The sequence below is a fragment of the Globicephala melas genome, chromosome 6 (genome assembly GCF_963455315.2).
Source record: "Globicephala melas chromosome 6, mGloMel1.2, whole genome shotgun sequence".
Lineage (NCBI taxonomy): Eukaryota > Metazoa > Chordata > Mammalia > Artiodactyla > Delphinidae > Globicephala > Globicephala melas.
The window spans coordinates 68,582,349-68,608,672 of NC_083319.1; the positions used below are offsets into that span (position 1 = coordinate 68,582,349).

The window sequence follows — 26,324 nt, forward strand, 5'->3', positions numbered from 1 at the left end:
CTGTTACATTGATTTTTATATCTGTTTTTCTGCCAAACCAGGTTGTTTTGATTACTATGGCTTTGTAATATAGTTTGAAGTCAGAGAGTGTGATATCTCTAAACGTTGTTCTTTTTTCTCAAGATTGCTTTGGCTCTTCAAGGTCTTCTGTGGTTCCAAATAAATATTATAATTTTTTGTTCCATTTATGTGAAAAATGTTCTTGGGATTTTGATAGGGATTGCCCTGAATCTGTAGATTGCTTTATGTAATATTTTTAAAATTAGGTAATTAAAAAATATAAACATTTTAACAATGTTAATTCCTCCAATCCATGAGCACAGAATATCTTTCCATTTATTTGTGTCTACAGTGTCTTTCAACAATGTCTTATAGTTTTCAGTATAGAGGTCTTTCAACTCCTTGCTTAAATTTATTCCATGTATTTTATTCTTTTTGTGGTGATTGTAAATGGGATTGTTTTCTTAATTCCCCTTTCTCCTAGCTCATTGTTAGTATATAGAAATGCAACAGGTTTTTGTTGGTTTTGTACTGTGCAACTTCACTATATTCATTTATTACTCCTAATAGTTTTTTGGTAGATTCTTTAGGCTTTTCTCTATATAAAATCATGTCATCAGCAAACAGTGAGTTTTACTTCTTCCTCTCCAATTTGGTTGCCTTTTATTTCTCTTGGCTAATATCTGTGGCTGGGACTTATATACTAGGTTTCAGCTTCACCTTTGAGTATGATGTTAGCTGTGGGCTTGTCATATATAACCTTTATTATGTTGAGGTATGTTCCTTCTGTACCCACTTTGTGGAGAGTTTTTATCATAAATGGGTGTTGAATCTTGTCATCTGCTTTTTCTGCACCTACTGAGATGATCATATCATTTTTATCCTTCATTTTGTTAACGTATGTATCACATTGCTTGATTTGCAGATGTTGAACCATCTTTGCATCCCAGGGGCAAATCCCACTTGATCACGGTATATGATCCTTTTAATGTATTGTTGGATTTGGCTTGTTAGTATTTTGTTGAGGATTTTTGCATCTATGTACATCGGAGATATTAGCCTGTAGTTTTTTCTTTGTGTGGTCTTTATCTGGTTTTGGTATCTGGGTGATGTTGGTCTCATAAAATGAGTTAGGAAGCGTTCCCTCCTCTTGTATTTTTTGGTATAGTTTGAAAAGGACAGGTATTAAATCTGTAAATATTTGGTAGAATTTACCTGTGAAGTTGTCTGGTCCTGGTCTTGTTTTTTAGAAGCTTTTCAATTACTGCTTCAGTCTCTGTACTAGTGATCGATCAATTTGGATTTTCTCTTCATGATTCAGTCTTGGAAAGTTGTATGATTCCAAGAATTTGTCCATTTCTTCTAGGCTGTCCAATTTGTTGGCATATAGCTGTTTTCATATTCTTATAATCCTTTGTATTCCTGTTGTACCCATTGTTATTTTTTTTCTTTTGTTGCTGATTTTATCAGAGCCTTCTCTCTTTTTTTAGTGAGTCTAGCTAAAGATTTGTCAATTTTGTCTATCTTTTCAAAGAACCAGCTCTTACTTTCACTGGTCTTTTCTTTTGTCTTTTTAGTCTCTATTTCATTTATTCCCACTCTGATCTTTATTATTTCTTTCCTTCTACTGACTTGGGGCTTTGTTCATTCTTCTCTTTATTTTATTTTCTTTTTGGCCACGCAGCACAGCTTGTGGGATCTTAGTTCCCCAAACAGGGACTGGGCCCTCGGCAGTGAGAGTGCAAGAGTCCTAACCACTGGGCCAGCAGGGAATTCCCGTCTTGAATATTCTTGATATTAATTCTCCAAAGAGAAATTATTAATTCTGATGTTATCCATTAATTTTCCACCTTACGATTTGTGCATTTGGAGTCTTGTTTTAAAAGTTATTTCCCATCTGTAGTACATGAAATTTTTTTCCTGAACGTTCTTCTGTTAGCTTTATATTTTACTTGTGATATTTAGGTTTTAAGTCCATCTAAAGTCCACCTTTGTGTATTATTGTAGAGATCCAGCTTTATTTTTCTCCATATAATGAGCCAGTTTTACATCCTTCCTTCATTGATATACAGCGTCATCTTTATCATATATCAAGTTCCTATGTATACCTCATTCTGGTTCTCTGTTCTTTCTGTCAGTACTGTATTATTTTTATTACTCCTTATTTATGATGTCTGGGTGGTAGGGTAAGTTCCCCCTTATGGAAATTTTTTTCTTATAGTTACTTATTTTTGCATATAAAATTTTAGAGTAACTTTGAGTTCCTTAAGAAAAAAAATCCAGCTGAAGTTTTCATGGGATTGAATTAGATTTATAGATTTATTTGGGGGAAATGGACATCTTCAGTATTATTCTGCTATCTATGAGCATGGTATATATCTCCATTTTTTAGATATTCTTTTAATAGAGTTTTAAATTATTCTCCATATGTGTTTTTTGTAAAATTTAAAAAAAATTTCTTCATTTTATTTATTTTTGGCTGCATTGGGTCGTTGTTGCTACACGTGGGCTTTCTCTGGTTGTGGCGAGCGGGGGCTACTCTTCGTTGCAGTGTGCGGGCTTCTTATTGCAGTGGCTTCTCTTGTTGTGGAGCAGGGGCTCTAGGCGCGCGGGCTTCAGTAGTTGTGGCACATGGGCTCTAGAGTGCAGGCTCAGTAGTTGTGGCGCACGGGCTTAGTTGCTCCACAGCATGTGGGATCTTCCCAGACCAAGGCTCAAATCCATGTCCCCTGCATTGGCAGGCAGATTCTTAACCACTGTGCCACCAGGGAAGCCCTCTCCATAAGTTTTGTACTTTTTTTGTTAATTGTGTTTCTTAGGCTTTTGTGGTAAGTACCTTATTTTATATTCTAATTGAATATAAAGGAGCATTATTGATTTTCCCCCCTAGGATGTCATTATGGAAGATTTCCAACTGACAGCCAAGTTTAAAGATCATCTTTTTTACAGTAATACCCAAATATATAGCCCTGCATTCTACAATTAATGTTTTACTTTACTTGCTTTATGTATCCCTCCATCCATCCACCAATCCATCTTACATTTTTATTCATTTAAAATAAGATGTAGATGGGGAATTCCCTGGCTGTCCAGTGATTAGAGCTCTGCGCTTCCACTGCAGGGGGTATGGGTTCGATCCCTGGTCGGGAAACTAAAATCCCATATGCCCTGCGGTGCGGCCAAAAAAAAAAAGAAGAAGATGAAGACGTTAAATCACTTTTCCCACAAAGACTTGAGCGTTCATATAATTAACTAGAGTTCAGTATTTATTCAGTTTTTTTCATTTAAGGTAAATTTGATTTGTGCAAAACAAACCCTTACCAAGATACAGAACGTTACTATCACTTTAGAAAGCTCTCTTAATGTCCCTTGTAAGGTGAAACCCTCACCCCATCCCCACCCAGAAGGAGAAAGAGAGAGAAAGATGAAAATAAAATTCTGAATGAATAGAGTGGAGAGGAAATGACTAGAGACAAAAATGGAGATTCATAAGGGGGAAAGGGTATATAAACAATCATAGGTTAATACATGTTAAAATGCTGTTCCTTTTTTTTAACTAAGAAAATTAAGGAAATATTTTGCTTTCCATCTTCCTTCATAGCTTTCTTTAGAGTCTCTCAAAAACTGAAGGCATCTAATATTGAACTATAATGACCTGCTCTAGACCTTTTCATTTGAAAAGTTTGGGACAAGAGAGGAAGAGAGAATGAGAGCAGGAGTGTGAGTTGTGTGTGTGTGTGTGTGTGTGTGTGTGTGTGTGTGTGTGTGTGTGTGTGTGTGTGTGTGTGTGTGTGTGTGTTTGAAATAGGCAGTATTTCTATGGATTTGTATAACTCATTAATAACTATTTTACCATAAAGTGATTCTAAATTATGATGAAATTTAGAGGATTCTGGGATCTTTAAAGACTTTTTTGTTTTTTTTGGACTGATCCATATTTAGCTTTTTCCTGAAACCAAGTACCTCTGGTGACAGTTTACAAAGTGGAAGCATTACACTGGCAAGTGAACCTTTGGAACACAAACCCATATCCAGTTCAGCAGAACCTGACCTGATCAACTTTATGGATTTCCCAAAACATAACCAGACCATAACTGAAGAAACAAGCTCTGCAGTTGAATCAAGGTACCATGGGGTTCAGAGAAATCTTCATTAAAAATTGGGTACCCTAGTAAAAATTCCATCTTTAAATACAACCCTGGCTTACATAGGCATAAGCTCTGGCATTTTAAGAATTTAACCTTAAATGTTTACTACCATATATTGTTTAAATATCTAATGAATGGATCTGATGATAAATCATTTTTAATACTGTGTTTAATGTTTTACAGTGGTCTTTTACAAAAATGAACTTTTCAACAGTAAAAAGTATTTTCCCCTTCAGTGTAGTCATTGTCAGTTTCCAGACACATACTCTCTTTACAGTGAAGTATACCTTTTACTCTTAAATATTGAGTCAAACATTTTTTGAGAGCCTATTTTATGCTAAGCATTATGCTAAACACTAAAAATTAAAAAGTAAATAAAATCTGACCTCTGTCCTTAGGTGGATCATGGCCTGGTAGAGATTAAATACTTGGCAATGAATCTACATTACTTACTTACATGCATTATACATGTAAGGTGATGTATAAGTGATTTTGTTTAATAAAGATGAAATAATTTTTGAACAAGGCAACTGAATGGGCACTTAATCTTTTTAAAATAATACCATAATACCTGTTATGTACCATATATATCCTCTTCCTACCCTTCATCAGATCATCCACTCCATCCTGTTTTTCTGACCAGTTTTACAAAAATACCTGAAGAAAATTTAATTCTTATAAGGCAGTACTGAGTCTTCTCAGATATATTCAGCACATTCAAAATTCATTGTAGAAAATAGTCAAGCTCTACAGATTTAGATTGTTTCACGCAATCTAACCACAGCATTTCTTCTTCATTTTTTTAAGTGATGAAATAATGAAAGCCAGTGGAGATGTCCAAACTATGAAAATTTCATCTGTGCCTAATAGTTTATCAAAACGAAATGTATCTTTGACTAGAAGTCACAGTGTTGGAGGTCCCTTGCAAAATATGGACTTTTCCCAGAGACCGTTTCATGGCATTTCAACAGTTAGTCTTCCAAACAGTCTGCAGGAAATTGTGGTATGTAACAGCATTATAGTTATACTGTGTGTTTGTGTAAGTATTTATTAAAACAGCATGTAATTCTTCTGTAGTAGGTTTATTTTAATCACATGAAAAGTGATAAGAATTTTTCATAAGCAGACTAAGAACTTTAGAATTTCAAATATGTACACAAATAAACAAGAGTGTAATGAGTCCCTTTGACACATCATCCAGCTTCAGTAATTTTCAGCTTATGACCATTTTTCTTTCATGTATATACTCATTCAGTTCTTCCGTAGATCCATTTGAAGCAGATTTCAAACATCATATATTCCATTTGTAAATATTTCAGTATTTATCTCTAAAAGATAAGGACTCTTAGAAATACAATGTCCTTATCAGACCCAAAAAATAATATCAAGTTATTCAATCTTTGTTCAAATTTCTTTTTTTTTAATTGAAGTATAGTTGCTTTACAATGTTGTGTAGTTTCTACTGTACAGCAAAGTGAAGTAGAGTTCCCTGTGCTATACAGCAGGTTTGTTCAAATTTCTAATGGTCTCAAAAATGTCAAGTTGTGTGTTTTGTAGTTTGAGGAATCAGGATCAAATAAGGTCCATGCTTCATAATTGGTTAATCTGGTTTTATTAGTCTTTTAAAATCTGTAGACTCTTTTTTTCCCTTGTAATTTATTCCCTTGCAATTTATTTGTTGATTACAACCCTGTAAATTGGTAATTACAGCTAGAAGCTTGATCAGATTCAGGGTTTTCTTGTTCTTTTTTTCATTTGTTTGTTTTTATAAGAGCGCTTCATCAGTAGTGGTATGTCCCTCCAATAGGAGACACGAACTATCTTTGTGATGTTAGCAGCTATTAACGCCTCAATGCCTAGATCAAGTTGTCCATTTGGAGCTATAAAATGATGATAGTCTAATTCTGTCATCTTCTTTATTATATGAAATATATCTGTAAAGAGAAACTAACCCCATGGCTTTTGTCTGGTTTTCCAAAGATGCAATTTATGATGGAAAGGCAAAATAAATATTTGATTTTGTTTTCCTTTTATTTATCAATTTTCAAAGTAAGAAGTTGGGTTCCTAGCATTCTCCAAGGTGATCCATTATCTGGGGCGATAGGGTATTATTATGAACTCATTGGTTTAAACATTTATGTTTATATCCATTGCTGTTGTTATCCTTATTGACGCTTATATTATTCCTTCTTTGGTCAGCTAGAAGCCTCTACAAGTTGGTGCCTTAATCCTTTTGACACAACTCTGGTAGCCTTTCTATAATTTTTTTTATAGCTTCCTTGCTTTCTTATATTGCAAGATGTTCCATGCTCATGTTATATATTTCCTTCTCCAGACCTAGAATCAACCATTTCTTTAAGAAACCTTGTTCTTTTTACAGGAAAACAGTATTTGGAGACCTCAATCTGGGCACTATGGGTACTTATTAATACTGGTCATAAACATTTTATTCTGACTATAATATGCACAACTTACAAAGTCTAGGTTGGGGTTTTTTTAATTCATTACTTCATTTGATTTATAAAGTTGCTCTTTAGTTTTTGTTGCAATCAAATGCAAAAACAACTTAGATATAGTTTTAAAAAGAGTCAAGATTAATACAGGGACTTCCCTGGTGGCGCAGTGATTAAGAATCTGCCTGCCAATGCAGGGGACACGGGTTCAATCCCTGGTCCCAGAAGATCCCACATGTCACGGAGCAACTAAGCCCATGCACCGCAACTACTGAGCCTGCGCTTTAGAGCCCGCGTGCCACAACTACTGAAGCCTGCGTGCCTAGAGCCCGTGCTCCACAACAAGAGAAGCCACCGCAATGAGAAGCCCACACACCACAATGAAGAGTAGCCCCCACATGCCGCAACTAGAGAAAGCTCATGTGCAGCAACGAAGACCCAACACAGCCAAAATTAATTAATTAATTAATTAATTATTTTAAAAAAGTATTAACACAAAAAATTGCATCATCTGTTTAGAGTTTTAAGCGGAAGATAGTCACATATTTTTTGGTATCATCATTATAAAACATCAGAAATGCAAGTATTTCTTATAAAAAATTGAAAAGGAAAAAGTCAAACCTACATAGGCCATTGCTGTTAATGTGATAGAGAAAATCTCATGTTTAAAATAGGGTCTATTATATTGATTAATAATTTTCATTTGTAATCATTTAACTTAATGGTATTTATGATTAAGTACTTCTTAATCTTTATGTTTTCTTTAGGGTGTTCTTCTTTTATGTTTTCTTTAGGGTGTTCTACTACATGTAGTAATGGCCCTGAAATAATTGACTTTGAAAGGATAGAGAAGTATAATCTCATTGAGACATACTCTGAAACATAATAAAATAGATCATATTCACTTCTTTTTGTATTTCTATGTTTTTAAGGATCCTTCAGGAAAAAGACCCAATCCTCCCCCTGTTTCTGTGCCCTACTTGAGTCCTCTAGTGCTTCGTAAAGAACTTGAATCTTTGCTAGAAAATGAAGGCGATCAGGTGATTCACACGTCCTCTTTCATCAATCAACATCCAATCATTTTCTGGAACCTCGTTTGGTATTTCAGACGTTTGGACCTTCCTAGTAACTTACCAGGACTTATCCTCACATCTGAACATTGTAACGGAGGTGTACAGGTAGGGAACCAACTTCAATACTTATACTACATTGGTGTTGGTTAGGATGAGGCTTAACTTCAGGTAGCAGGAAGTGTACAATAATAGTGGCTTAAGTCATAGATTATTTCTCTCTCACTTAAAATTTTAGATAGGTGGTCCAGGGATGGTATAGTGTTAGAGACTTGAGAGCCTTCTATCTTTTTGCTCAGCAGTGTGACCTCCATTTCCAAGTTTTATACCTGGTCTAGGATAGCTGACTCTACTTACAAGCTGTCACATCCACATTCCAGCCAGCAGTTACAAGAAAAATGGATGGAGAAGAGTATGTCTTCTTTCTCTAGGGACAGTTTCTAGAGTTGCACATAATCTTTTCATATGTATCTGTTTGGCCTAAACTTAGTTACATGGTCATTTCTAGTTGCAAGGGTAGCTAGAAAAGGTAGTTTTTATTCTGAAATATAATATTCCCAGCAGAAATTCTCACAACTTATTTTAAAGGACTCATATTAGCCACATTTTTCAGATGATACAACTAAAAATTACGGAAGTTATTTTTGCTAGGTCACATACCTCGTAAGTGGAGGGGGGCCAAGACTACAGTCTGGCTCTCTGACTCTGAAACTCCTGCTTTGCTTGAGGTGGCATCCCTGACTCCCCGGGAGACAGTGAGCTCCTAGAACTCCTTCATTTTATGATACTGAATATTGAGAGATACCCCCAACCCCAAACATACATCAGGGGCACAACAAACTTTTAGAGTAGTATAAATTCTATTTTGACTCATTTATTTTAAGTAGTAGTCAGTACAACAAGATAGTAGAAACCATTGCACTTTCTTACCTTAAAATTTGTTTTGATGGAGGTTAATCTTTCTTGTGGCTGCTGTGCCAGTTACCAAGTTGTCATTCAGTCCCTGAAAGTCAGAATGAGAAACATGCACCTCAGAAAATAATAACATTTGTAATCAGATATAAATAAAAATTTTTAAATTTTCTCAGAATTTTAGGTCCAGAATTTTGAAAGAACTCATCTGTTTTATATAATCAAGCTTTGCTAGGTCCACTGGTAATTATTATTATGCTTGGGGTACTAATACTTTCTACTGATCTTTTTTAGCTTCCCCTGTCATCTCTGTCCCAGGATAGCAAACTCGTGTATATTCAGCTGTTATGGGATAATATCAACCTTCATCAGGAACCAGGAGAACCTCTGTATGTCTCATGGAGGAATTTTAGTAAGTAAAATAGAATTAAAGACATAAAACACTCAAACTGGAAACAACCCAAATATCCATCCACAGGTGAATGCATAAGCAAATTTTGGTACAGTCCATCCACACAGTAGAATACTGTAGCAATAAAGAGAAATGGACTACTGGGGGGAAAAAATAGAATTAAGGAGATGATAGAAATAATTTTGCTTTATTTTTAAATCTTTCATTCATTTTTAGTATCTCCTCAAGATTTTTTCCATTTTAGTTCAAATTTTTTTGCTGTTGTACTGACCCATTTATCAGGGGTGTTTTTGTGATTCTTGTAGTTTATCTGTCAAATACTAATTTGGTTAGGTACTTGGAGAGTAAATTCTCTATAGTGGATGTGTTGGTATAGATCATAATTTTAATTATATGGGTACTGTTCTCAAAGATTCTGGCTTTATTTTTATTTTTTATAAATTTTATTTATTTATTTATTTTTGGCTACATTGAGTTTTCACCGCTGCACACGGGCTTCTCCCTAGTTACGGCAAGCAGGGGCCACTCCTCACCGTGGCACACGGGCCTCTCACTGTGACGGCCTCCCCCGTTGCGGAGCACAGGCTCCAGGCACACGGGCCTTAGCAGCTGTGGCTCACGGGCTCCAGAGCGCAGGCTCAGTAGTTGTGGTGCATGGGCCCAGTCACTCCGCGGCCTGTGGGATCCAAACCAGGGCTCGACCCCGTGTCCCCTGTGTTGGCAGGCAGACTCCCAACCACTGTGCCACCAGGGAATCCCCTGGCCTTACTTTTAGTTTTTGTATTTAGAACATATTTTTACAAGGGGTTTAAAAGGTCATCCAGTATTCAGAAGCCTTCTGAGTCTGTAAGAAACCACAGACAACCCAGTAGGTAAGTGAGTAAATGGTATCAATAGGCAGTTCAAGGAAGAAACATTAAAATGCTCTGTTCTATAGGTATACAGTGTACAAAGCTGTTGGTACAGTGATGCATACTGTAAGATTATTTATAATAATGAAAAACTTACGCAAATACCTAACAAGAGAATTGTGATAAATCCACACTATGAGATGTTGGCAACCAAGAAAAAGAATGAGTCATTTGTATATAGGTTCCCGAAAGGATGGATTTTCGTTACATATTAAGTGAAAAAAAAAGGCAAGTTGCAGAACAGTATGTGATCTTTTCTCTTTTTTGTAGAAAAACGAAACCAAAAATATTTGTGTTTTTAATGTATGAATAGAAAAAGGTCTAAAACCGTATATGTCCCAAGCTGTTAACAGTACCTGCTCAGAACAAGAAAGGAAAAGTTCACTCTGGTTTTTTTTTTTTTTTTTTTTGGCTGCGTTGGCTACTCTTCATTGTGGTGCACGGGCTTCTCATTGCAGTGGCTTCTCTTGTTGCGGAGCACGGGCTCTACACGTGTGGGCTTCAGTAGTTGCAGCATGCAGGCTCAGTAGTTGTGGCTCATGGGCTTAGTTGCTCCGCAGCATATAGGATCTTCCTGGACCAGGGCTCAAACCCGTGTCCCCTGCATTGGCAGGCGGATTCGTAACCACTGCGCCACCAGGGAAGCCCCCACTCTTTATTTTGTATTTTTACTACAATCTTTCACTACTTAACAGTTTTTTACTTAAGCTAGAATAAAAGAATCTGACATTTTCCCTTGAAATATGCCAATCACAAAATTATGGCTAAATATATTATAAGCTATTTTTGTCTTTCTGTTGTTGTTTTCCCAGTTCTGATATTTGAATGCTTTTTAAGCAGAAGCAGAGTAACTTTGAAATTTATGCTGAAAAATAATAGAATTATAACTGCCATTTCTTTAGTTGTTTTCTTGCATACCTTGAAATAGATAAGTGTTTTTAAATGTCCTATAATTTGTGGTGAGAAGAAAATTTAGAACTCTCAAGAATAGCCTTGTTTCTTTACTTGATTGGCTACTTTAAACAAAGAATTGGTATATAAATAACATTAAAAGATATAATAGAATTGAGTGGTGACTTTTGGAAAAGCAGTATGGGGAGCTATGAAGTCCCATTTCCCAGCGAAACAACCATAATTGGTGAAAGTTATTTAAAAAAAGTGTCTACAGCTGTCGAGCAAATGAAGAAATATTTATTCAAGAAAATATATTGGTCTTCCCTGGTGGCACAGTGGTTGAGAATCCACCTGCCAATGCAGGGGACATGGATTTGAGCCCTGGTCCGGGAAGATCCCACATGCCGCAGAGCAACTAAGCCCGTTCGCCACAACTACGGAGCCTGCACTCTAGAGCCCGCGTGCCACAAATACTGAAGCCCGCACGCCTAGAGCCCATGCTGTACAACAAGAGAAGCCACCGCAATGAGAAGCCCGTGCACCACAACAAAGAGTAGCCCCCGCTCGCTGCAACTAGAGAAAGCCCACGTGCAGCAACGAAGACCCAACTCAGCCAAAAATAAATAAATAAATTTTTTAAAGAAGAAAATATATTAAATTTCAGTAAAAACGGTGAGTTTCTGTGGCATTTGAGCTACAACTTGCTGCTCCCCACCAGCCCCCAGTCAAGGGCTACAGCATCTCCCTGGGAAAGACAGGTTGCCAGCAGTTCTCATCCTCCCAGCTCTATTCAGTTCCAGGAGACAGGGAGGCTCACTTCCTCCACTCAGCCCCCATGCACTGCCAGCTTCAGCAACCCTCGAATACTGGGTCTCTGATTGTTCTCACAGCGTCTTGCTCATAAGGGAGAGGTTTTATGCCAGGAGAGGCAAGCTAAAACATGAGAGGCAACTGCATCCCTCCAGTACCCCATTCACAAAGCAGGGGAATCATTCCAAGAGAAGGGCCACTGTTCCCAGCTCCAGCTCCAGAGCAGTGGCTGAGAGACAGGCCATAAGAAGAGAGAGCTCTGAAATTCTCCCCAAAGGAAATGACTTTATTTGGGACAGACTGTGGAGAAGTTCAAGCCTGAAAGCACTCTTGGAAAGAGTAGAGATTTGGGTGAGAAGGCCAGCATTACCCTGATACAAAAACCAAAGACATCATAAGAAAACAAAACTAAAAATCTTATCACTTATGAATATAGACGTAATGATCCTCAACAAAATACTATCCAACCAAATCCAGCAATTTAGAAAAGCGATTGTATACCATGACCGAGTGCTGTTTACGCCAGGCATGCTGTGTTGGTTTGAAAATCAATTAATATATATCATATCAATAAAATAAAGGACAAAATCCATATGATCGTCTGAATAGGCACAGCTAAAGCACTGGACAAAATCTATTGCCCTTTGTTAAAAACATTCAACAAGGGACTTCCCTGGTGGTCCAGTGGTTAAGAATCCACCTTCCAATGCAGGGGACACGGGTTCGATCCTTGGTTGGGGAACTAAGATCCCACATGCTGCAGAGCAACTAGGTCTGCACGCCACAACTACTGAGCTGGTGCGCTCTGTAGCCCACGTGCCACTAGAGAGTCCATGCACTGCAGCAGTGGAGCCCGCGCCCCACAACGAAAGATCCCGCATGCCGCAGGGAAGATCCTGAGTGCTGCAACTAAGACCCAAAGCAACCAAAAAAAAAAAAGCCAAGCTAGGAATAGAAAGGAACCTCCTCAACCTAATTATGAGCCTCTGAAAACCCACAGTTGATATCATTTAATGGTAAAAGACTGAATACTTTCCCCCAAGTACAGGAACAAGACAAAGATGTCTGTTTTCATTATTTCTTTTCAACATTGTACTGGAGGTTCTTGCTAGAACAATTAGACAGGAAAATAAAAGGCATCCAAGATAGAAAGGAAAAAGTAAAACTATCTCTACTTGCAGATTATGTCATCTTACATATAGAAAATCCTAAATTAGAAAATCCTAAGGAATACACACACACACACACACACACACACACAAAACATATGGAACTTATTAAATAAGCTTAGCAGAGTTGCAGGATATAAGATCAAAACATAGAAATCAACTGTATTTCTATATACTTTCAATGAATAATCCAAAAATTAAAATAATTCCATTTATAATAGCATTAAAAAGAATAAAATTCTTGGGACTTCCCTGGCGGCACAGTGGATAAGACTCCATGCTCCCAGTGCAGGGGGCCTGGGTTTGATCCCTGGTCAGGGAACTAGATCCCACATGCATGCCGCAACTAAGAGTTCACATGCCGCAACTAAGGAGCCCACGTGCTGCAACTCAGGAGCACGCCTGCACCAACTAAGACCTGGTGCAACCAAATAAATAAATAAATATTTTAAAAAAAAAGAATAAAATTCTTAGGAATAAATTTGATAAAATAAGTACAAAACTTATTATACTCTGAAAACTAAAATTATTGTTGAAAGAAAGTAAAGACCACCTAAGTAAATGGAAAGAAATCCGATGTTCATGGTCCAGAAAAGTTAATATTGTTAAGATGGCAGTACTCCCAAATTGATCTATAGATTCAGTACAATCTATATCAAAATTCCAGGTAGCTTTTTTATAGAAATTGACAAGCTTATCCTAAAATTCATATGGATTTTCAAGGCACCTAGAATAGCCAAAACAGTCTTGAAAAAGAAGAACAAAGTTGTAGGACTCATACTTCTGAATTTGAAAACTTACTACAAAGCTACAGTAATCAAGAAAGTAGAAAACTGGCATAGGATAGACATATAGGTCAATGGAATAAAGTTGAGTTTCCAGAAATAAACCCTCACATGTACAGTTAAATGCCTTTCAACAAGAGTGCCAAGGACCATTCAGTGGGTAAAGAATAGTCTTTTCAACAAGTAGTGCTGGACAACTGGAACAACATGCAGAAAAAATAAAGTTGGATTTCTTCCTGGTTCACTGCTAATTGGAAGAAAACTAGTGCAGCTGCTTTGGTGTAAATAGTTTCACCATTCCTCAAAATGGTAAACAGTTACCATATGACACAGCAGTTGTATTCTTAGGTATACACCCAAGAGAAATGAAGACATACATCCACATAAAAACTTGTACACTGTTTTTAGCAGCATTTTTCTTAATATCCAAATAATGAAAACAACCTAAATGTTCATTTTAACTGATGAATGGATAAAGTATGGTATATCCGTACAATGGAATATTATTTGGCAATAAAAAGTAGTGAATACTGATACATACTACAAAATGAATTTTAAAAATGAATTTTAAAATATTATAGAAGCAGCAGCCACAAAAGAGAACAGAAAGTATGATTCCATTTATATCAAACAATCAGAATAGGCAAATCTGTAAAGACAAAATAAGATTAGTGGTCGCCTAGGGCTGAGGGGTTGGGAAGATAGAGTGACTGCTAATAGGTAGATTTCTTTTGGAGGAGATAAAAATGTTCTAAAATTGGTGATGGTTGCCCAACTCTGTGAATTAAGAAGCAATAGTGAAGTTGCATATTATATTTGGGTTATGCTCTAAAATCACAACATAACATGAAAATCAAATCAAATCTGTTTAGCATGTAGAAAAACTAGGATCAAAACCCATAGCAGCCAGTATTTCCTCTTGTATTGTAACAGAGAACTTTGCTATTTCTATGGTCTGAACACAAATGAAATATTCCTAGTTGCCTTTATTAAGGGGCTGGATTGTATGAAAATTACAGTAACTGGCTTTATGACAGACACTTAAAATGAGGCTGACTGGGGAACTTTTGGATACATAGTTCCATCTCAACTAATGTGGGTGTAATAAAATTGTATGGCTGCTGGGTTTACCTACAGTATTAAAGTTTTCCCTTTTTCTGGGCCAAGCTCACATTGTTGATTTTTAATGGTACTGTGATTCAAGTATACCACTGAAGCACTTTTGTAATATATGAAATCTGTATAAATATTTGTTCTTAATAATTCTAGAATTACCCTTGTATCAATTAGGATTATACGCTACTGTATTTAATAGAAAACAACAGAATCTTAAACAGGTAAAGATTATTCTCTCACATGAAGAATTTATGAATTAGATACTCCAGGACTGTTAGGTAACTCCTCTGTCATCGGGGACCCAGGCTCCTTACGCTTTGTCTGCTTTTCCATCAGGAAAGATTCATGGTCACAGGATGGCTGCTGGCATACAAGATATCACATTGCAGCCTCAATCAGGAAGCCCTAAGTTCAGGAAAAGGGCAAAGGGACAGGCCTCTCCTATCTGAAGAAAGCAAGAAAAATATTTTTTAGCTGGTCACATTACTACATAATTTTACTTGTGATGGGGAGGTGGTGTTGAATAAAAAATGATACAAATCTGAAAAAAAACTTCTTTAATAATTAGAGTGACTAAATGTATTCTTTTACTGTGTTCTTATTATTAGATTCTGAAAAGAAATTGTCTCTCCTGTCAGAGGAACAACAAGCAACAAGCGCTTTAGTAGAAACCATCAGGCAGAGTATTCAACATAATGATGTTCTTAAACCCATCAACCTGCTTTCACAACAAATGAAGGGAGACATGAAAAGACAAAGGTAATAATCCAGTATTTGGTACTTGATACCATTCGAAATAATTTCATGGTATTTTAAAAATGATTTTTAAAACTATCTCTAGTTGTAAAAGAAACACATACTCATTGTAGAACATCTGATTGTCTTAAAAAGTGCTACCCGAATGCATTCATACTTGATCACAAACATAATAAAAATATCTGGGAAATAGATTAAATTTTAGGAGGTAATTCATTTATGTCTAAAACGTACTGAGTCTTTGTGAAAAATTACTACTATTCACTGGAAACCTATAAATGTGTTAACATTGATGTTATACATATGTACTGCTCGTTCAGGTCCTGTCACGCATCTTATCTTGTGAGATGTAAAAAAAAAAAAAATATGGGTTTAGGAGTAGAAACAATTTAGGAAGATGATGGAAGCAGTGAATTACAAACGGTATGGAGCTATCCTGATCCTCTTACTATTTATTGTCTGCTAACACGCTTGGATCCGTACTCATCCCAGTCTCAGCATAAATGAATTTTGTGGTGGAAGCTTCAGAAAGAGAGACATAATACCTTCTATCAAACATAAACAGTGTTTCCAGGTGCTCTTCAAGTTTCTAGTCATGGCATCTTTGAAGACAGTCTCAGAAATGATAGGACAAGAATTCATAATGAAAATGGATAGATCCTTCTATAATCTCAACAGTTGAGGTAGAGATTATCTCCTTCACAGCCTAAAGAGCAGCCACTTTCAAGTATCTGTAGTTGAAGGACAGGGAAGGAATATTAGAAATGACATACTATGGCTTCTGGAGCTTCTAAAGAAAGCTGCATGGAGCATCATCAGAATCAGCATTACTCTCTAATTTTTTTTTTGTAAATACTCAAATCAGTTCATCAGTTTCCCCTTTTGTTAACAAATGAGTCACGAGTCTCATTTTTAAGGTTTCATTTGTAACATTTTTATGTTCGCAAATCAAATAAAGGTGATTTATCCTTTACTGTTGGGTTAAGTAGTAGAGACCACACCATCTTTCATATTGTTTGTGTCCAAGGGTTTTAGACCCCTAACTTACTTAGTCTCTTACTGTGTCATGTGGCAAAAGTCTGCTTTTGTAAATCTGAATTAGAAATTAGAATTAAAAGTTACCTATTATATTGCTAAATAATTACAATAAAGTTAAAATAAGCCATTTTTAGTTATTTCGAATGTGAAGCTTTATGCCCATTAACTTTTTAATTTGAAACATAAGTTTGCAGGAAATTGCAAAGATAGTACAAAGAGTTCCGTTGACCCTTTACCCAGCTTCTCCCAAAGGTGACATAAGTGTAGTGTAATGTCAAAACCAGAACACTGACATGGATGGTGGATACATTACTGTTAACTAAAGAACCTAATCTTTTTTTTTCAAGTATAGTTGATTTACAGTGTTGTGTTCTATCACCATTTTAAAAAACCTTCATAGGGTATTTTTATGCTCTTTGACCATTAATTTTAAAAAATATTTGTTTTATAGGAGTTTATACAGAGAAATCCTCTTCTTATCATTAGTGTCTCTTGGAAGAGAGAATATTGATATTGGTAAGTTCGTCAACTGGGGATTCCTTAAAGGGGGTTTAAGTCTTATTTCTTAAAGAAACTTTTAAAATTTTAATTGGTATGGGCAGATACTCCATTTGCCTTTAAAAAGATTTCTGCCTTTAAATATGCAGTTTAAATATGTATACAAAAATGATTTGGGGCTTCCCTGGTGGCGCAGTGGTTGAGAGTCCGCCTGCCGATGCAGGGGACACGGGTTCGTGCCCCGGTCCGGGAAGATCCCACTTGCCGTGGAGCGGCTGGGCCCGTGAGCCATGGCCGCTGTGCCTGCGCGTCCGGAGCCTGTGCTCCGCAACGGGAGAGGCCACAACAGTGAGAGGCCCGCGTACCGCAAAAAAAAAAAAAAAAAAAAAAAAAAAAGATTTGACTACCATTTTTAAATGCATAGCTTTTATTTTATTATTTATTATTAAGAAATACCAACTGTACTTTTGAAAATATCTTTCAGAGGCTTTTGACAATGAGTATGGACTTGCATACAATAGTTTATCTACAGAGATTCTTGAAAAGTTGCAGAAAATTGATGCTCCACCAAGTATCAGTGTGGAGTGGTGCAGGAAGTGTTTTGGAGCACCTCTCATTTAAATAAGATTCACTAGATTTTGGACACAGAACTGGGGGAATAGATTCAATCTGGAGACATTCAAGGTTTGTTTCAAATTACGAATTGGTGAAAACTGAAATGAAGTTATTCTTGGTACAATAGATAATGAAATGTAATTCATACTGAATCATCTCAGAAGGTAAAAATGCCACTAAAATGCCTTAGGGTTTACTGATGTTGAAGATTTACAATTTCTGAACTGTTTTTATCTGCTGAAAATTGGTTTTGCATTTCTCAGTATTTGTAGCAGTTTGATGAGAAACCATATTCATTCTTGGCGTTTTGTCTATATCTGAAGCTATTGAGTTTGGGGAATGGCAAATTAATGTAAACTTGCCTAACCCCAAAACAAACGAAATCTCAATTATAAGAGCAACTATTTGTGTATTGTGTATATATGTGTGGCTGTGTATCTACTCAGCCATATTATATTTATTAAAATTCTTAGATTGCATGTTGCAATAAAGTTTTCTGAAAGGGGGTCTCCAACTATTAAATAAATGACTACTACTAATTCGTATGTAGTCATTAATCTCAAAATTACCTGAAAGTCTGATAACTGCCTTGCCTTTGACTTTAAAATTAATATATATTTTTACCCTTCACGTTTATGTATTAGCTCTCTTAATGGTTTGTATCTTGAATATCCAGTTACTTCCTTTCATCCTCTTCCCAGTATCATGTTAATTTGCAACAGCTTTAAAATTGGAATAAATGAGCCAGATAGTTTAAATGAAATTAATCAGCTTCATAATTTACAAAATTAAAATTCTTGTGTATGTCTTTGGGCCAGAAATTGTTCAGGCACATAAACTGTTGCTATTGGTCACTTTTAAAAACCTGTGGGATAACTTGCACTGCACACAGAATTTTATTCTTGTATAAAATTTAGATTTGTACACTTACTATTTGTGCATTTGTAAATACTGTTTTTTAGGCTGAATCAATTGTCTTAAAACGTTAAAGCTTATTAAACTTGTTGCCAGTAGGTTTAAGAAAATCATGACCTCACATGCCTCACTGACATTTATCATGCCTTTCGTTAACACATCCCTTAGGGACAGTAAATTTGCCTTATCTCTCTGCATGCATGGTTTGAAAAGCCAATGATTGTGTGTGCTCGCTTTTACAGTAATTATGCAGATGACTAAATCGGTTGATAATTATTTCCAAATGGTACAGTTAACAGCACACATCTCCTTCCTACCTGCTATAACCTTTTAAAAATTGTTACTATACCAATCTTCCAACATTTCAGGGTTAATAAGACCTATGCAGAATCCTAGTTTCAATTTGTGAAAGTGGTAAGTGAAAGAACTTGTCAGAAACTGTGTACAATTCTCATTGCCTTAAAAATGGATCTTTTGCACTGTCTCAGAGAATATATTTTTGCAACTTAAGACTTGGTACTAGTTTTAATACTTAACACTTATTGCCCCAACAGAAAGTTTGGAATTACTTTGCATATAAAAAAATCAAGGTTGAATAAAATGAAAACTTCTCAAGTTTGCTGTGCTTGTCTTACATTTTTAAGGCTCCTGAAGTGTGTACAGCAATTCAAGCTTTTGTGATCTTCAGAATTCCAGTATTGTCTGTTTTCCCATTTCTCTGTAGTTCTCAATAACTTGAACTAAATTACCAAAGCACTTCCCACTAAAACGACCCTGTGATAAAGATCTCCTTACACATTTAATATTTTGCTATATTGTATCAAATTATAAAATTTCTAATAGCTTTTTAATATTAATCTAAATAACTTAGCCATTATATATTGGAAAGCTTAGCCTGTCATTCAGAAATTGAGACCGATTTGTATTAAAATTGCTTAAAGGCCTTTTCTTGCACCTACCACAGAAAGGGCAGTAAAAACTTGTAGCAAAAACAGACCAAAAAAAAGATTTCAAATCATTATCTATAGATTTAGTAATATCTAGAATGACTGTATGAGACTTAAATCCTGATTAACTTCTGAAAGCGATCTTTCAAATTATGGCAGATTGTTTAGCATAACCTTACACTGCTTTTAGATTTGGTATTAACTGCATCTCAGATTGATTATAGCAACCTGCAGTTAATGATTTAACAATCATAAACAAGTCTGACATGCCTTTGGGATATTCAATTGTTGCCCTTTTCATTTTTGGTATACACTAGTAATATAGGATTCAGTGTCTTTGCAATGTTAAACTCTTTAAATCTGCCAGATTTCATAAGCTAGTATAGTCTAGGCCCACCTTACCTATCTGTCCACCTCAGTGACTGTACTCCTCAAAATAAGAAAGCAGGGTGGTTCTCATGTTTTATGCATTAGAATCTACCAGCTACTAGCTAGAATTCTGGGCTTACACCAGACCTGCCTTTTGGCATGTTACCCTCTAGGATTCAGCTGTAGTGTCAGTCCTTCTGGCACTGGGTATCTTTTTTTAAATGCTGTAAATTCAACTTATGACTTTGTCAATTGCCAATTAAGACTTTAAGACTTTTGTAACTTTTTAATATTTCATTAAGAGCTATGGGTGCTGTTCAGCAGAGTAACACAACATTGTAAATCAACTGTACTCCAATTTAAAAAAAAAAAGCTATGGGGCTCTCCTCTATGAATCTTGCTTCAGGGCTGGCATTATTGGCCTAACCTGGGAACTTATTAATGACTGTGGGGCCCCGAACTACCGAATCCTAATCCACTTTTTAGCCAGATCCCCAGGTGATTTTTACACACACTTAACTGAAGCACTTCTTCAGTCTCTACATGTTACAGCCGCTTGAAAATTTTACTCACCTGTGGTTAATATATACTCTGGCAAAGGAGCACCTTTTAAAGCCTAATGTGCCTTCTTTTAAGACCCTTCTAGTCTATAATGGTTTGAATGAAGGTTCTTACTGCAAGTACTATAGAAACCAGACATAGTACATTAGAAAAAGCATACTTTTGGGGCTTCCCTGGCAGTCCAGTGGTTAGGACTCCACACTCACTGCAAAGGGCCTGGGTTCAATCCTTGGTCAGGGAACTAAGATCCCACACCCCACAAGCTGCATGTTGCAGCCAAAAGAAAAGTATACTTTCTCTGTGCATCCTTCACTGATGCAAGTGTTTCTAAAAAGAGGTACAGTCAACTCCTTCGCAGTGAAATATAATAAAAACGAGTTGAAAAGTTTTCTGTTAATGCATTAAATTTGCACTGGTTTTAAAAACTTTGTCAACTATTTTAAAATGGTATCCATTAACTATGCTTTTAACAAGTTATCCTTTTTACATATGACAAACGTCCATCTTCACAAGGGCACTTTTCATGTATCGTGTATAGATCTTTAAGAAAAACTGTATTCCTCAAAATAAAGTGTATCAAAGATTAATAGTCCTAGTCATTTATTTCCCCTGTATTGTTCAATGCCTTGCTAAAAAGCCAATGAACATGCTAAGAGTCCTTTCCTGAGCCACCCACCAAAGAAACTGTCCTGGCCATCTCCTCCACTATCGCAGTTCAGTGTCTGAATCTGAAGGATTATCACTTTCAGGTATCTCTTGCAGACTTTATCTACCACTAGATTATACAGTACCTCCTCTTCTATAAGTTTCTCGTTTATTTTATCATCAATTAAAAGTCAATAAAGGAGATGTGAGGTCTGATCTTATTTATTTGTTACTCTAAAAACATCTCATTTTTGACTGGACTCAGACTTAGAAGTAGAAGCTCTTAGAGAGGACAGCCTCCGTCTCTTGGCAATCTGTTCCTGGCGTTTTTCTTTGGCCTCCTAAACAAAACCAAAAAAATAAATAAATAAATAAAGGCAGTTAATGCTTATCTAGATTAAAAATGCAAATCCAAAGCCAGGCCTATTCCCCCCACCCCCCAACACACACACTGAGGACTTACCTTCATTCTCTTGGCCAAAAGTTTAGCATATTCTGCAGCCTCTTCCTTATTTTTCTTAGTACGCTGTTTCTTCAGAGCAATTCGCCGACGTTTGTGTTGCAGAACACGTGGAGTAACAAGACGCTGAATCTTGGGTGCTTTGGTCCTAGGTTTCTTACCTAAAAATTCAGATAATGACTCAATCACCTCAATAATACCCTTGTTCAGCAGGACCCACATTTACATTTTTAAAGCATTAGAAACAGATTCAAACTCAGTAGTTCCTATGAAAACTTACTTGTATGAGACAGTTTACTAGGGACCAGTGTTTTCCTATACCAATAGCTTGGATGTCAAGTTCAAGATCATACGTAAATTCAGCATAGTAATAGGTTACTTTGCTGAACAGTTGGAAGTCATACCCCATACTTTTTTCTGTTCACTTTGATTTCCCTTCCACAATTACATTGTCTTGGGAGGATAGTATATCTCTGTACCATTAAGACACATGAGCATTATTTTAAAAGAGTATTAACCGCATATTTAACTTGTCATGAAAACTAAGTAAAGCATTAACTGCATTCCACCATGTTCCTGGAGTGAAACTTAACATCAGACTGAAAGAATGAGCAAACGAATGAATGAATTTATTTGTTTGTTTGTTTGTTTGGTGGTGCTGCCCGGCTTGCAGGATCTTAGTTCCCCAACCAGGATTGAACCTGGGCCACCACAGTGAAAGCAGAGTCCTAACCACTCGGCCACCAGGGAATTCCTGAGAATATCTTCATTTAGCCTGTCTGATTTATAATCCAAAATCCTCTGGATTATAAATCTGCTTCAGAACAGGAGTCTTTTCAGATGCAGTGATTTTAGTTTGTGGACACCTTCTGGGAGCAATAAACACTTCAGATAAATATTCTAAGACTAAATGCTCAGTTGTTCAGGTTCTGCTAAAATAAAAAACCCTTTGGAATTATAAAGAAAAAAAGAACCATCTTAACAAATGTCTGTTAAGTGGCACTTAGTACACTAATGATATTTCCAGGGGTGCAACTGCAGGGAACTACCATATATCTGCTAGTTACTTCATTGAAAGTCATACCCGGCACACAGTAGGTGCCCAGATATTTCGTATGAGTGACCAATGAGCACTTATCATATACCAGGTATTAGCTTATTTAAGCCCCCAGTCCTGAAAACCAAAACCCAAGCAAAATTTTTCAGATCTGTCAGGAAAACCCAACCCAGAACTAACATGCTATTTATTCCACTTATTATAAATGTTCATACAATTTACTACAGAAATATCATTACTGAGCATTGCTGCTGCAGACCTCACTACTGATGAGTTATCTTGCCTAATAAACAATATACCTTCTTAAAATATAAAACACCAAGGTTCCTGAAAAAACTAAAAATTGAGTTCCCATATGATCCAGCACTCCCACTCCTGGGCATATATCCAGACAAAACTGTAAGTCATAAAGATACACGCCACCCCTATGTTCATCGCAGCACTATTCACAATAGCCAAGACAGGGAAACAACCTCAATGTCCACCGACAGATGAAGGGATAAAGAAGATGTGGTAGGCATATACAATGCAATACTACTCAGGTACAAAAAAGACATAATGCCATTTGCAGCAACGTGGATGGACCTAGAGATTATCATACTAAATGAAGTTACAGTAAGACAAATACCATATGATATCACTTACATATGAAATCTAAAATATGACACAAAGAACTTTACAAAACAGACTCACAGAGAACAGACTTGTGGTTGCCAAGGGGGAGGGATGGATTTGGGAGTTTGGAATTCAGATGTAAATTATTATACATAGAATGAATAGACAAGGTCCTACTGCATAGCACAGGGAATTATATTCAATATCCTGTGACAAACCATAATAGAAAAGAATATGAAAAAGAATGTACATACATATAACTAAATCACTTTGCTGTACTGCAAAATTAACACAACATAGTAAATCAACTACACCTAAATAAATTTATATACATATGAAAACCCCCAAACCCCAAACACTTGTACCCTGGTATTTTGAATAAAGTTTCTTTCCAACTTCTAATTCTCACAACTCTACTGCTATCCACATTCCAGTTGAAGTAAACGAAGGCCAGAAGTTAAAGCAACTTAAGTGGATGAAAGCATGTACTTCTTTGGTAAACAAAAAAATTAAAACCACTGATATAGAAAGAAAGCAAGTTGTGGGGCGGGGGTGTGTGTGAGAGCACATTCAATAACAACCCCCGAGTTTTCTGTCATTCTTTCAACTCCTAACCCCAAAGCAACGAACTTAAAATGTCTCATAAGTTATCTCTGAATGAACTTATACATCAGTGACCCAAAGGCAAATTTCCAAGAAAAATTCTATCACTCTAGAGAGCACTGGATATAATAAGGATTCATACCAACTGCACGTCTTGACCCTCTCTCTCCCCCACTATCTTCCTAAAAACTCAGATTCTAGGTAACTAGTAGGCAGATTTTTATCTTCTAACATGCACACAAAACGCTACGACGAATCAATGAAATTAAGCAAGCCCAAAACTGCATAATCCCCCATACCTTCTTTGTTTAGGGGCTTTCTCACAACATACTGGCGGACATCATCTTCTTTAGAGAGATTGAAAAGTTTGCGGATTCTGCTAGCTCTTTTGGGCCCCAGGCGACGAGGCACAGTAGTATCAGTGAGTCCAGGAATATCCTTCTCCCCTGAAAGAGAAAAACGAACAGACGTTTTAATTCAACAACCTCCTTACAAACAAGAACCCTAAATTGTTCAGGCATTGTTAAAACAAGTCCACTGGTCAAAACTGTGGATACTGCAAATCAATCAATCAATCGACAATCAGCTTTAAATCAGTGTGGACAAAAATTAACTCAAGAATAAAAATCTCACCTTTTTTTACAATGACCAAATTGAGAACGCTCAGATTGGCATCCACAATGCAGCCCCGTACAGATTTGCGCTTTCTTTCTCCAGTCCTCCTTGGTCTGTAACAGGAATGCCCCTTACTCAGTAGCAGGCGGACTCGGCCATGGGTCAAGACACCCTGCTTCATGGGGAAACCCTGTTTGTCGTTCCCACCACTGATTCGGACCACATAACCCTGGAAGAGAACACAATGACACATTATAGAACAAAAGACTGTAGCCTCCAACAAGTACACTTCATTAAGACCAATCTGAAACTTAATAGCTTTCTCTGGTCACTAAATTTTGTCTTTACTTCCAGTTTCCCAAGTTCAATTAGCAAAGTCCTTTCAATCAAGCTACTTCTAGCCGATGCTTTACCAGAGTTAACAGCTCTTGGGGGAGAAAGACAATGTTAAGGAACAAAGCATCAATGAACCATAAATAAATAAAAAAAAACCCTTCTTGGCACTTTTCAAAAAAAAAATGGAGACCATTAGCTTGCAGGGCAAGAACTATGTATTTTTTCACGAACATAACCCTGACAGGTGATGGCTCCACGTTATAAAGTGACATCTGGAAGTAACTAAACCCAAGGTCAGAAGACAGAACCCGAGTTTGAACCCCATAACATTTACCAATTACCAACAGCGTTTACCATCTCTCTTAAATATTCTAACAATTCAATTCGGCAGTCCGGCAGGCCACTTTTACCTTCCATTCTTCACCCAGAGCGTCAGCAGCAACTTCTGTGGCCATACGCTTCTCATAAAAGGTTCGAAGTTTTCGTTCATCGTCCACTTCAATGAGTTTCTGGCAGCCAGTGGCCGGGAAAGAGATGTTCAGCTAAAAATTAAACGGGGGGGAAAGAACTTCATGAAAATCGCAGAACCACTACAAAGATTATTCCACTGCAAAAAGCCTTTCCTGTCACCCACACACAACTAACAGAAAATTTGATACTACTCACTAAAGCATGTGTGTACATAAGACCGCGCAAGACACACTGCACTAAAAAAGTAGGACACATCTTTCAAGCCTCGCGGAATGACGCCGGGGCGAAGGGCGCTGCGCAGCCGCTGCCCCTCTCGGAGCAAGAAGCCCGACCTACTTGCTGCCAACCGGGCAGCAGGGCCGCCTCTATCCCGGCTGGGGGGCAGGACGCCACCATGGCGCTCCCCGCCCGGCGCAGCTCCAGCTGCAATCGCTCGCCATCCGCTCTCCCAAGGAGCTCCGGCCCCAAAAGAGCGATCCATCTCCTGTCTCAGGCCCTTCTCCATCCAGAGCCAGGATTCTGGAGCGCAGCGCCGTATTCTGGGGCTAGATCCACGTTACTCAAACCTAGCGCAACACCCGCCACCAGTCCCCACCTTCATTCTGAAGCTGCCGACCGCCTCCGAGGCGCCACGAAAAAGAGACCAAACTTCCGCTTAGCCCAGGTCACATAGGCTCTTCCAGTTCTCGCGAGACGGTCAGACGCCTGGGGTAGCGGAAATGGGCGTGGGTAGGCGGCACTTCCGGGGTGGGGCTAATCAGCGGTGGGCGGTGTTAGTGAGGCAGTCCCGGTCTAGTTCCGAAGATTAGTCTGTCCACTCCTTGTTCTTTCCGCCGTCGTTCTGGGTCAGAGAGCATCCCCGCTCGGCCCCGGCCACTGCTTCTGATGACACCAAAGAGGGAGAGCAGGATCGGAGTCCGGCTCTCCTGGGCAGTCTTGTACCTCAGCCTCCGTCCGAAGATTTCCACTTTAGGAGCGTGCCCTTCCCTGGTTCCGGCTGTTCAGAACAAGACGCCTTGAAAGCTGTGGTTTGTTTTTTCCTTAAATACTCGATCATCCGCTTGTCCTCTAACCGCTGCAGTCATCGTTCTACCACAGAATGATACACTCAGCCACCCTGTCACCCAAGCCAAAAACCATAAT

General features: G+C 37.4%; 2 protein-coding genes across 6 annotated transcripts in view; one reads left to right on the top strand and one right to left on the bottom strand.

Annotated features, from left to right (window-relative positions):
- The window catches only part of DENND4C (DENN domain containing 4C), a 135,693-nt gene extending 115,495 nt beyond the window's left edge, over positions 1–20,198 (top strand). For all 5 annotated transcript variants that reach the window (XM_030840586.2, XM_030840588.2, XM_060300970.1 and 2 more), the window contains 7 exons: positions 3,943–4,125; positions 4,956–5,151; positions 7,534–7,779; positions 8,878–8,995; positions 15,289–15,439; positions 16,926–16,990; positions 17,457–20,198. In XM_030840586.2, coding sequence (XP_030696446.1) covers positions 3,943–4,125; positions 4,956–5,151; positions 7,534–7,779; positions 8,878–8,995; positions 15,289–15,439; positions 16,926–16,990; positions 17,457–17,593 — 1,096 coding nt within the window. In that variant the 3' untranslated portion in view covers positions 17,594–20,198. The remainder of the gene's footprint in view (positions 1–3,942; positions 4,126–4,955; positions 5,152–7,533; positions 7,780–8,877; positions 8,996–15,288; positions 15,440–16,925; positions 16,991–17,456) is intronic.
- Positions 20,199–21,223: 1,025 nt separating this feature from the next.
- RPS6 (ribosomal protein S6) lies at positions 21,224–25,929 on the bottom strand. The gene is made up of 6 exons (XM_030840589.2): positions 25,777–25,929; positions 25,121–25,252; positions 24,393–24,603; positions 24,059–24,205; positions 21,488–21,645; positions 21,224–21,365 (listed from the first exon to the last, which is right to left on the bottom strand). The coding sequence occupies exons 1-6, from the start codon at positions 25,780–25,782 to the stop codon at positions 21,270–21,272; spliced, it is 750 nt and encodes a 249-aa protein (XP_030696449.1). The 5' UTR covers positions 25,783–25,929; the 3' UTR covers positions 21,224–21,269.
- Between the last annotated feature and the right edge of the window lie 395 nt (positions 25,930–26,324).

What these genes read in the sequence shown, in the direction of transcription:
- RPS6 (XM_030840589.2), bottom strand. An exon ending in AAAGCCCCTAAACAAAGAAG is followed by an intron (nt 21,646 to 24,058) that starts GTATGGGGGATT and finishes CTGAATTTTTAG; the next exon opens with GTAAGAAACCTAGGACCAAA. An exon ending in TTTTGGCCAAGAGAATGAAG is followed by an intron (nt 21,366 to 21,487) that starts GTAAGTCCTCAG and finishes GGTTTTGTTTAG; the next exon opens with GAGGCCAAAGAAAAACGCCA.